The 12,935-nt window shown below is 46.6% G+C and overlaps 1 protein-coding gene across 1 annotated transcript; it reads left to right on the top strand.

Annotated features, from left to right (window-relative positions):
- The first annotated feature begins 599 nt into the window (after positions 1-599).
- Positions 600-3,117, top strand: LOC103627539 (cyclin-P4-1). The gene is made up of 2 exons (XM_020538629.3): positions 600-1,087; positions 2,609-3,117. The coding sequence occupies exons 1-2, from the start codon at positions 717-719 to the stop codon at positions 2,865-2,867; spliced, it is 630 nt and encodes a 209-aa protein (XP_020394218.1). The 5' UTR covers positions 600-716; the 3' UTR covers positions 2,868-3,117.
- Positions 3,118-12,935: the final 9,818 nt, after the last annotated feature.

Genomic DNA, 12,935 nt, shown 5'->3' with positions numbered 1-12,935 from the left:
GTGCTCCCGGTTCGCCGAATTTTGGGTCAGCCAAAGCCTGAATCTGCTGGTGCTCGGAGTGGAGTGAGGTTAATATATCTTATCATAACATGTTCATTCCGTAGCAACGCACGGGCATTTACCTAGTCAAGATATAATTACTGAAGATTACTCAATACAGATTTTAATTGCGTGAGATAATCTTAGGCTTTCGGTAGCTAGCTTAATTTATCAGTTAGCACCGAAGATGCCAAACTAGTGATTTGTAAGTTCAGGTTAAATTTTCCTAAACCAGCACGAAAGAAAATCAACGAAACCAAACTAACCGCATGTGTAGTCCTCCGTTAAATAAGAGAGGTTGTTAAAATCTCGTAAATCAGCACGAAAGAAAATCAACGAAAACCTAATAACCACAACTCCACAAGTTAGGCCCTGTTTCAATCTCACGGGATAAACTTTAGCTTCCTGCTAAACTTTAGCTATATGAATTGAATTGCTAAAATTTAGCTTAAATTACAACCATTAGCTCTCCTGTTTAGATTATAAATAGCTAAAAGTAGCTAAAAAAAGCTGCTAAAGTTTATCTCGCGAGATTTGAACATGGCCTTATCCTCCGTTCTATTCTATAAGAGAGGTTCTGATAAACTCTCCCCCACCTGTTCTCCACCAGCCCCGGAGGTCGACACGTGCGCCACACCATAGGGCAGGGCCCAGGGAGCCCGGCGACCTCCATCTCCATGGCCGAGTGCGAGGAGCTGGTGGAGAGCGGCGGCGCCGAGGAGGACATGCCCCGCGTCGTGGCCGCCCTCGCCGGCATCCTGGAGCGCGTCGCGAACCGCAACGACGCGGCGGCGGCCGCGGAGGTCTCGGCCGTAGCCCCGGCGTCGGCGTTCCGGGCGACGACGAAGCCGGGCATCTCGGTGCGCGCCTACATGGCGCGCATCGCGCGGTTCGCTGGGTGCAGCCCCGCGTGCTACGTCGTGGCCTACGTCTACCTGGACCGCCTCCTGCGCCGCGGCCGCCTCCTGGCGCTCGCCGTCGACTCCTACAGCGTGCACCGCCTCCTCATTACCGCCGTGCTCGCCGCCGTCAAGTTCATGGACGACATGTGAGTCCTCCGATCCCTCTCTCTCCATGCCTATGCCCTGTGGGGTATCGCGATCAAACGAACCAACTGTCCTGCTGAATTTGCGGCGCAGCTGCACATGATCGTCTTTCCCCATTAGGTATTTATTTGTCGGTCTATAACTGGGAGCACGTAGGTCAAGTAGCTTGGTGCGGTTCACTCTGTTCTTGGTATGTTCAGATGTTCTTGATTCTGAACTGTCCATGTGCTATTCGTAGAACTCCTGGATTCAAACACCGTGATGGTCAATTGCTCGGGAGAAAAAACAATTGGACCACCTGATTTTCTCTTCTTTGGTATTAAGATTTATCTACCATGGAAAAATTCAAATGCTTTGGATTCTTGTGCAAAGAGTAGCTGTGACAAAGTGCTCTATTAGTACTAGACTATTAGTACAACTTTACGTAGGCATCTTTTTGCTGCTCCCCTGTTCTCTCAGCTCCCAAGTTTCAGAATTCTGCTAGGCAGCCAGGAATAGTTTAGGAGTGCCGTCCAAGTAACTCTAGCATCATTTCCTACTCCTGGAAGGCCTGGAGTCTCCAGAATCGCGTCCCGTTTCTATCCAATTGTTCAGTGAAGTTGCTTCTGATAAACGTGAACAACAAAAAAAACAAACTTTTGATGACATTATCACGCGTCCAAGTGTCGGTGGGTGTTACAGTGTCATGTACAGAAGCGTGTCCTAGTGGCATAAGAAAAGTGTGCCAAACACTCATCAGTTCAGAATTTTGGCGGCAATCATCGATGCAAACATACACTACCGCGCTAATGATGATAGAAGGTAAGGTTGTTGTAGCAGTAGTAGTAGGCCGCGGCTAGGCTGGGCTCTCACTTGGACAGTTCAACTGTGCTATGTGAAGCTTGGCCTTTCATTGGGTAAATCCAAGCCTTCAATTCTGTCGGCCTTGCAAACAAAGGCGGGTATCGTCCACGGACGACAAAGTTAAGCCTGTCCAGCGAAGCGACCCGGCTGTTCCTCAGTTGCTTGCGTGCATCCAACCACGCACATCCACCGTGGACCCGAAGACATAAACTAGAATTCCACCCCTTCCCGGCCCCGTCACCTCTGTGCGGCTTGGAATTTAATTCTGGCGCCAGTTGTAGGGGATTGGGACTGCCAACTTGCCCGGCCATCTGCTGCTGGCCTGCTGCTGATGTTTGCCCCCTTGCTCACTTGTCACTTCACTTCTTCCTCATGCCTGCAGGGTCCCAGGAGCATCCACACCTCTAGTCTCTTCTTGTTGCTTTCTGCTTTAGTCTTTGCTTATTGGGCAACTTGCCATTCTTTAAAAAGGCTCCGTTCGGTGGCCTGTTTGGTAAAACTTTGTTGGTCGCGCTCTTTGTTCGGTTGCATGATTGTTCTGAAACTTCTACTGTAATTTTGCCGTCAATCATTGGCGAGAAGAAGTTACAGGCGTTGAGCACTAGCTTAGTACTGAAAGATAGAGTCAAACTGGCTAGAGCTGATCTGCGAGTGGATTGATCTTGTATCTGTGCGCGCAGATGCTACAACAACGCCTACTTCGCCAAGGTCGGGGGCATCAGCCTGGTGGAGATGAACTACCTGGAGGTGGACTTCCTGTTCGGCGTCGGCTTCGACCTCAACGTGGCGCCGGAGACGTTCGGCGACTACTGCGCCGTGCTGCGGTCGGAGCTACTGTGCGCGGAGGCTGCCCCCGCGCCACTCAGGCTGCAGCACTGCTGCCTGTCCGAGGATGACGCCGGGGCCGGATGCAGCGCCCAGCAGCAGCTCGCTGCATGAATGAAAGAAACCTAAGCCCATCGATCGACGACTCATCCGGTGGCTTGGGCGCAGGAGTTGTAAGCCGGTGCAAATTTTTCCAAATTATTAGATGTTTTGTCTTTTCTAGATTATAAAGCTTTCGATATATACACACATCTATATATACAGTGTGTCTAGAGGTGTAGTGGTGGTGTAGGTCGTCGTCGGTTGTACCAGCTGCTACAGTAGATTGTGTATACAGTGCTGGTGTCTTTGGTGACTTTCTGAATCGTGTGCGTGTTCGTTCCGGTAGCGAAGGTAACTTGAACAAGCAATGAGGTGCGCCATGCAGTGTTCTTCTCCATTGGAAGCAGCGATGCGCCAACCACTGCTTAAAGGTAAGGGCTGGGGAGGGCGGTAGGGCTCACACGAAAGATACGAATCCGATCGTATGGCTGGCAATGATAACGTGCAGGCACCCAAATCTTTGGTACAGGGACTCCGCACCACGATGGACTTTGAACATGGTTCCCGCCGGTGCATGAGTAAAAGGCCGCTCTCGGTACAAAAATTCCATATTCTCGTTTAATAGAGCGTGAAAAAATCAATGCAACGAGTGTAGTTGAAATAATGGCTTGTTGTGTATTTAATTCAACCGTGGCTTCTACAGTATTTTGTCTCTATAGATCGTAACTGTAGCAGTCTGAACAGTTGCAGTAACTACGGCTGCAGAACAGCTGAGCAGTATTAGAAGCCTTACTATGCCACAAAATTAAATGCGGTGAGCTTATTTGAAACATAAAAACTGAAACTAGGCATTATGCTAAGGTTGACCGTTGACCTAGCCATGGATCAAATGTTGGATGTGTTTGGTTCGGTGTCAACGAGGGATGGGACAGGATCAACCATGAGTTGACCATGTCCCTTATTTTTTGAGAGATGACCTCATCCACTATTTTTGAATAATATTTTTTGACCCTTACTCTAGACTTCCAAACCAAACATGAGTCAAGTTGGAATGATCGCATCTCATCCCTCTTCATCGTTTCTCATCCATCCATCCAAACACTACTAAGGTCTTGTTCGGTTAGCTCACAATCCACATGGATTGAGTGGGATTGGATAGGTTTAAATCTCAACTAAGTCAAACCCTTTTTAAATTTTTTTCCAATCTTATCCAATTCATGGGTAACGGGATTAACCGAACAAGGCCTAATGTGGCATAACTGGAATTTGGAAACAACATAATGGAACCATCAACCCAACTGAGGTTGGTTTAAAAGTCAATCCACGTACGACTAGTGATGATGCACTCTGGAGGCAACTCTACTCAGGCCACACTCAATTCTCAATGACTCAAACTTGCAAAGTAGCACTACGACTTGACCCTATTTTGATTCAGCTAACTTTTGGGCCATTTTAAGTTTTCGTATGGCCCAGTTTGGCCAAACATGCCCTGCCATCAGCCCATTAGGAAAAGGGTTCGTCTTCGTGCGGTGGGAGATGAACGCGGGCGTTGTTTCCGATGGGAAGCGCTTGGGCTTGGACTTGGAGACGCTCTAGATGAGCTGCCAGACGGCCGCCACTGGCTTGGAGACGCTCTAGATGAGCTGCCAGACGGCGACGAGTGACGAGTGACAGGCCCTCCTCCCCTGAGGGCTAGTTTGGGAGGCTCAAAGCCCAGAGGATTGGAGGGGATTTTAGCCTCTTCTTATTCAATTTTAAATAATAAGGAGATTTTAGCCTTTTTAATTTATTCCGGATTTTAGACTTCCAAACTAGCCGGAAGCGGCGTGGATGGAGAACCTCGCGACCGATGCGAAAAACGAGGTTCCGAATAACAGAGGTGGCGTCGCGATGGGGATGGACATACGACCAAGCACGACGTAGGCTGGACACGACTGTTTATCCTTTCATTTTACTCTGAATAAAGGAATAGACAATAGACAGAAAACTTTGCCAGTTTTTGCAGCACCAAAAAAACAGCCTCTATTCGTTTTCAAGCGAGATTGAGTGACTGTTCCAGTTCACAGAATCACGTGGCCGGTGTAAATCGCCGGAGGACGGGTGCCTAACAGTATCGACGGCGATCGGGCTGCCAAAGAGGGCGATTCGCTACCCAAAGATGGCGAATTTCCTGTGGACCTTGAGAACGACGTAGTCACAGCAGATCCCCATGGGATAGCCAAGCCTAGCGATCTCCCGGGTTTTCAGAACAATGGCCCTGCCGAGGAGATCAGTTTGGCCGTGAACAACTCAGAGTATATTGTATGACCCGTGGGGGCACTGTACCAGGTTGCAGAAAGGGGCGCAAGGATCCTGCGCCCTGGAGGTTCCAGAGAGGGTACAAGCCCAAGTGGTGACAAGGTTTATGGAGAGGTTCTGTGCCAATTACGGTGACATGAAGTATGGCGAAAGCATCCCTGGAGTTTGTGTAATACCCAATTTGTAAGAGAAAAAATAAAAGGGGAAGAAAATGTTATTTCCTTTATTTCATACGCGTGGGTTGGACCTATTTGCCATCACATGTGAGCCATCTCTATTTATCATTCCATGAGGACACCTCACTTAAATAAATAAATGATTAACAAAGGACACTACTAAATCGTGCATCATGCTGGACTTTGTTTTGGGTGCATTTTGTGACAATATAAAAATATATGACAAGTTGAAGATTTGGTTTGAAACCTAAATTTAAAAATGGAAAATGAGAAAAAAAAAAGAAAAGAAAAGGGAAGGAGTATAAAATACAAATAGAAATGAAGATATAAATATATCCTATTCAAATAGAAATCTTATTTTAGTTTTATGTGCAGATTACCTGTGCAACCTGCAAACCAATTATGAATTCAAATAGCAAGTTTGAATCTAGAGAAGGGAATTCAAAAAAATAAAGCAAAATGAGAAAAGAAAAAGAATAGGGTATTCCTGCGTTTGGGCCCAAATTGCGCTTTCGGCCCACCCAACCCCCATTGCTGCGCGGCCCAGCTCTGCCGTGGGCGCCGACACCTGGGCTCCACCTGTCAGACACTGTGCCACGCATGTTTCCTCCTTTTCTCACTGGTGTCGTGGGCCCATTAACTTACAACGCTCGCCCTGCATGCCTGACGCACGGGTCCCACCACTCATTCACATAGTCATCCGCGTGATTCAAACTCCCTCGCGGTCGTGTGGGTCCTCCCCGTCAGCCGACCTGGCATTGATCGCTCGCATGCGCGGGATGTGCGCCTGGCGATCGGGTCCCGCATGTCGGAGTCCACTCATTGCTCGCAACCACTGGTCAGCACGGTCTTCACCTCCGCGCGCATGGCGGACCTCACCGAACTGCGCGCGATGCACGACACAATGGGTGGAACTACCTCTGAACCCCTATTTCCTTCCCCACGTAGATAATGGGAGCATGGCCGAGCCATATCCTCCCCTTTCTCCTTCGTCGCATTGCCCCAGCCACCATTGCCCAGGCGCCCGTAGGGAGCGAATCTGCCGCCGCCGTGACCGTGCGCTTGCACTGCCGCGCCGGAGGCAATAAGTGGTCGGGCTGACTTCCCTGGTGACGAAGAGCGCGACCGTGGGAAATCGGGACTGGAGGTGCGGAGGAGGCCGGTGAATTGCTCATCGGAGTTCTTCTGCGTGGCGGAGGCGCTTCTCACCGTAGTCTGCGACACCGGCTCACTGTCGCGTGGTAAGACCTCACCCATGCGGTTTACTTTGTTCTGTACTTCGAATAGGCGCGTTGGGAATGGCTCGTGGGGCTCTACCGCGCACGACGGCGTGGTCGCCGGAGTGCCCTGTTGTGAACTCGCCGTCGTCGCGCGCGGCCTGTGTTGGGGACGATGGGATCCTGGCCATCGGATCTTGACTGTGCGGCTCAGATCGATTAGACGTAGTGTTCGCGGACGGCGAATCCGGGCCGTCCATTTCTGATCTACCGAGCACGGTTCGATCTGGTTGTTTTAAATCCTGTGCGGTCGCTGAAGATCGGCCGACTGATCTTGCAAATAAACCCCTCTGTGTTAGGAAAAATAATCCGCCGTCCACGCCAGGGACTCTTTAGTCTTAAGAATATTTGCACCGTAGCCCTGCTGTTTTCTGGTTATTGAGGCCCAGTCCAGTCAACTCGAAATTCAGATAAAAATAAAATAGAAATAGATTTTTAATGTATAGAACTTGTTTAATTTGTAGAAAATGCATATGAACTCCAAATTGGTCCATTCCAGTTCCTAAACTTTCACAATATTATTGTCTATCCATTTGTGCCTCTGTTTTGACATAAAAGACACATTAAAATTTATCTAGCACTCAATCTTGTATTAAATACATAAAACCTTGGGAAATTCATATCTTAAAATCTGTAACTCCAAATTTAATGATTCCAGTTCCTGTGATCTCATTTTAATGTCTAGATTATGACTGTGTATCTTATTTACATGTTTGGTGTGATGTTGATTTTTGTTATACCATGTATGTATTGTGTTGATGCGAGTAGACGAGCAAGCTACACAGGATTCCGAGGTTCAGCTGGTAGAGATTGCTGAGCAGGAGCTTATTGAAGGCAAGTTGTGCCCTTGATCACTTCTTTCACCCATTCATGTTCTTATTAATCATAATGATCTGTATAGGTTAATTTTGCTGGGACCCAATAGGTTACCCTAGATTTTGACTATCTTTATACCTTGTTTCACCACTGGTTTTACTACTAAATTTTTGGGTAGTACATGTTATTGCTTTATGTGGATTTGGGTATAGAGATATTCATCACTCATTTTTACACTTGTTATTATCTGTTCATTATTTTATGTTCATGATAAGATCATTATGTTAATGGGAACATGGAGAACCACCCGGGAAAACAGTGCTACCATAAGGGTTTAATGGGACGCCCTTGGCTGATTAACTAGGAAAGCTAGTGGAGGGCTACCTTACCCGAAAGGGGCAAGGGCAGTAGGGGAGTGGTCAGTGTAGGGAGGTCCTTGGTTGATTTTGCTGCGATGGCGGTCAGGCAAGAACCCTACACTGGAGCTTCCTATAAACTATAGCGGGTAGTCTGAAGCTAGTGGAACTTTGTAAAGGCCTCGTAGTGGTACCCTGCCTCGCTTCCTTGGTAGAGGTGTATGGAGTCTGATCAACTCTATGGCAAATGGGTAACACGACTTGTGGGTAAAGATGCGCAACCTCTGCGGAGTGTAAAACTGGTATACTAGCCGTGCTCACGGTCATGAGCGGCTCGGACACTCACATGATTAATTTATGGAACTTAAACTTAATCTGTCATATCATTGCATTTGGGATTATTGTATTATTACTTTTACTTATTATTACTATAGTTTGGTATTCACTTACACTTAGTAACTGCTAATAAAATTTTGACCAACTTCTAAAAGCAATGCTCAACTTCAGCCTTTATTTCATTGATCAGTCTTACACTACATGAACTACCACCTTTGGTGAGTTCATGTCACATTATTCCCCACAACTTGTTGAGCGATGAACGTATGTGAGCTCACTCTTGCTGTCTCACACCCCCCCACAGGAGAAGAACAAGTGGTTCAGGAGGAGCCACAAGGCGAGGAGTATGATCTGATCTAGGTGGCGTTTCTCAGTCGACATTTGCGCCGACGATCCTTAGTTCGTTTTATATTCATTATTTTATTTTGTAATAAGTCTTCCGCTATGTAATAAATACTCTGATGTTTTATGACATTTATCTCTATACACTCTGTTATTATATATGTTGTCTTCTTGGCGCATGTATGAGATGCACCTGGCTTTGTTCCTTAAAGTCGGGTGTGACAGAAGTGGTATCAGAGGAAATGTTGACTGTAGGACGAAACCTAGATAAATGGACAAACCCTTACCTACTTATCTTATTCTGATTCATTCTCTACTTATCTCACTCTAATTCTTTCTATACTTATCTTGATCATGTCTCACCTTCTATTGTTCTACTCTGATCATTCTTACCTTTTCTACTCTGAGACAAGATGGATTTCACACCTTGGAATCCTACACTTATGATCTTTTAAGAGATAGGAAACTTGAGACAAAACTAAAATTATTTTCTCTATTGAAAATGTTGGTTGATTGTTCTGATGATCAATGCCTGATTTGCTTCTTTGATTGATTGAAATAGTATAGTTGGGCATCTTAGCATGTTCCACCATAAGGTAATGTATTAGCTTTAGTGGATAACACACTAATCTACTTAACTAATAAATCCCCCGCAGTAACATTTCTCGTAATTACTCGCCTTGTCTACAATTCTTCCTTTCTTACCTTGTATTTCTAACCCCGATGGGCTACCCCTATAATGTTAGAAGAGAGCACTATAGGCGTGATCCTTGGTATGTCATGGTTAAGAAAGGCAAAGGCAATATATACATTGTGCTAAGGGAACCGTAGAACTCACCAGTTCCAAAGGAGAAAGATTTGAAGTTGGAATTGCAGCAACTACTGCCACCAAACTAGCGACATTCTTAGTAGATGGGAAGTTTGTTGGTGACAACATCCGTGTGGTTAAGGATTTTCCGGATGTCTTTCTAGAGGAGTTACCAGGGATGCCACCAGATAGGGAAGTTGAGTTTGTCATAGATCTCTTACCTGGGACTACTCTTACTTCCAAACGGCCATACGAGATGTCTGTGGAAGAGTTAAAGGAACTAAAGAAGCAGTCAACTGAGTTACAAGAGGTTGGATACATTCGTCCGAGTTCCTCACCTTGTGGAGCACCAGTTCTATTTGTACAGAAGAAAGATGAATAGCAAGGGATGTGCGTGGATTATAGGACCCTTAACGATGTCACTGTGAAGAACAAGTGTCCATTACCCCGTATTGAGGATTTGTTTGATCAGATGAGAGGAGCCAGGGTATTCTCGAAGATTGATCTCCGATCGAGATACCATCAGATGAAGATTAGGCCATCAGATATTCCTAAGACGGATTTCTCAACCCGATATAGCTTATATGAGTTCATCATTATGTCATTTGGACTAACTAATGCACCAGCTTATTTTATGAATTGGATGAATAATGTGTTCATGATCTGGATAGATTCGTCGTAGTCTTCATCGACGATATTATTATTCATTCCAAGAGTGATAGTGATCATGAGGAACATTTGAGATTGGTGCTACAGAAGCTACGAGATGATCAACTCTACGCCAAGTACAGTAAATGCGAGTTCTAGATTGACGAGGTGTCATTCCTTGGATGTATCATTTCTAATGGAGTGATATCAGTGGATCCTGCTAAAGTCAAGGAGATAGTGGCGTGGAGCATACCCACTATAGTTACGGAGATTCGGAGTTTCTTGGGACTTGCAGGATATTATCGGAGATTTATTGAAGGATTTTCTAAGATTGCTAAGTCTATGACCTCGCTTCTAGAGAAGGGAAGAGAGTTTAAGTGGGACGAGAAATGTTAAGAAAACTTTGATCAATTAAAGGAAAGATTGATGTCACCACCAGTGTTGGTTATGCCAGATCTATAGAAGGGATTTGACATTTATTGTGATGCATGTGGCCAAGGATTAGGATGTGTGCTCATGCAAGAAGGACATGTGATCGCCTATGCGTTTTGTCAGTTGCAAAAACATGAGTTAAACTACCCCACTCATCACTTAGAATTGGCAGTCGTTGTACATGCGTTTAAGATTTGGAGACACTACATTATGGGAACCAAGTGCCAAGTGTACACAGATCATAAGAGTTTGAAGTACATATCCATTCAGAAGGATCTCAACCTTAGGCAACACCGATGGTTGGAGCTTATTAAGGATTATGATTTGGAGATTCACTATCACCCGGGCAAGGCGAATTTGGTTGCAGATGCCTTGAGTCGGAAGGAACACGTTCACTCCGCTATTGTTGTCCAGCTACCCGATGAATTATTAAAAGATTTTGAGAGACTCAACCTGGGAATTGTTGAAAGGGAATTAGGCTTACACCTAGTTCCTAAATAGTTTTGGTGGTTGAATCGCCCAACACAAACAATTGGACTAACTAGTTTGCTCTAGATTGTATGTTCTACAGGTGCCAAAGGTTCATCTACAACTATACTAATTCGACTGTCCGAAATATTGTAGATTATTCCGGACAGGAGAAGCTTTTTGAAAAAACAGGCCAAGCGCGGACCGTCCGGGCCCCTGCGGCGGACCGTCCGCACCACAAGAATGACCCTCGGACAGAACCAATGCAAAAACACAAGTTTCCACTACAGACTGTCCGGAGGAAAAGCAAAGACCGTCCGAGCCCTCGCGCGGACCGTCCGGCCTCAGGCGCGGACCGTCCGGTCGGTAAGAAACCGAAAAACCCAAAGGTGACGGGTTCGGAGAAATGAATTATAGGGGGCCTCGCGGACCGTCCGGGGTGCACGACCGGACCGTCCGCGACTGGCTCTGTCTGACATCTGACGACGCATTAAATGCAATATAGCCGTTGATATAGCCGTTACTGCTGACCGTTGCATTTTCAGCCGTTGATCTACAGGGGCGGACCGTCCGCACCAGGAGGGCGGACCGTCCGCGCTCAGCAGAATGGTCCAACGGCTAGGAAGTGGTTGGTGGCTATAAATACAACCCCAACCACCTCCATTCACTTCATCCAAGCATTCCAACCTTCAACATTCAATACAAGAGCTAGCAATCCATTCCAAGACACATTCAAAACCCTCATCTCTCCAAGTTTCACAATTGAGAAAAGAGATCATTAGTGATTAGTGACTTGAGAGAGAAAGTGATCCGTGTGTTATTTGTCGCTCTTGTCGCTTGGCTTTTTGCAATCGTGCCTTCTTTCAATCTTTCATTGCGATCAAACTCACTTGTAATTGAGGCAAGAGACACCAATCTTGTGGTGGTCCTTGTGGGAACTTTGTGTTCCAAGTGATTGAGAAGAGAAAGCTCACTCGGTCCGAGGGACCGTTTGAGAGAGGGAAAGGGTTGAAAGAGACCCGGCCTTTGTGGCCTCCTCAACGGGGAGTAGGTTTGCGAGAACCGAACCTCGGTAAAACAAATCCGCGTGTCACACTTCTTATTTGCTTGCGATTTGTTTTCCACCCTCTCTCGCGGACTCGATCATATTTCTAACGCTAACCCGGCTTGTAGTTGTGATTAACTTTGTAAATTTCAGTTTCGCCCTATTCACCCCCCCCTCTAGGCGACTATCAATTGGTATCAGAGCCCGGTGCTTCATTAGAGCCTAACCGCTCGAAGTGATGTCGGGAGATCACGCCAAGAAGGAGATGGAGACCGGCGAAAAGCCCACTACAAGCCAAGGGAGCACTTCATCGGAAGAGTCCCGCACCAAGAGGAGGGAGAAGAAGAAGATCTCCTCCAACAAAGGGAAGGAGAAGAAATCTTCTTCTCACCACAAAGAGAAGAAGGAAAAATCTTCTTCCCACAAGCCGCATCGGAGTGGGGACAAGCAAAAGAGGATGAGGAAAGTGGTCTACTACGAGACCGACACTTCATCAACATCAACCTCCGGCTCCGACGCGCCCTCCGTAACTTCTAAACGCCAAGAGCGTAAGAAGTTTAGTAAGATCCCCCTACACTACCCTCGCATTTCTAAACATGCACCTTTACTTTCCGTCCCATTAGGCAAACCACCAACTTTTGATGGTGAAGATTATGCTAGGTGGAGTGATTTAATGCGATTTCATCTAACCTCACTCCACAAAAGTATATGGGATGTTGTTGAGTTTGGTGCACAGGTACCGTCAGTAGGGGATAAAAACTATGACGAGGATGAGGTGGTCCAAATCGAGCACTTCAAATCTCAAGCGACAACAATACTCCTCGCCTCACTAAGTAGAGAGGAGTATAACAAAGTGCAAGGGTTGAAGAGCGCCAAGGAGGTTTGGGATGTGCTCAAAACCGCGCATTGAGAGTTGAAGTGCTCACCAAATCGAGCACTTCAACTCTCAAGCGACAACAATACTCCTCGCCTCACTAAGTAGAGAGGGAGATGAGCTCACCAAGATCACCAAACGGGAAACGATCGAGGGGGAGCTCGGTCGGTTTCGGCTTCGCAAAGGGGAAGAGCCACAACACATGTACAACCGGCTCAAGACCTTGGTAAACCAAGTACGCAACCTCGGGAGCATAAAGTGGGA

This window comes from Zea mays, chromosome 5, assembly GCF_902167145.1.
Source record: "Zea mays cultivar B73 chromosome 5, Zm-B73-REFERENCE-NAM-5.0, whole genome shotgun sequence".
Taxonomy (NCBI): domain Eukaryota; kingdom Viridiplantae; phylum Streptophyta; class Magnoliopsida; order Poales; family Poaceae; genus Zea; species Zea mays.
The sequence above is the reverse complement of the archived record's forward strand: the minus strand, read 5'-3'. Positions and strand labels throughout refer to the sequence as shown.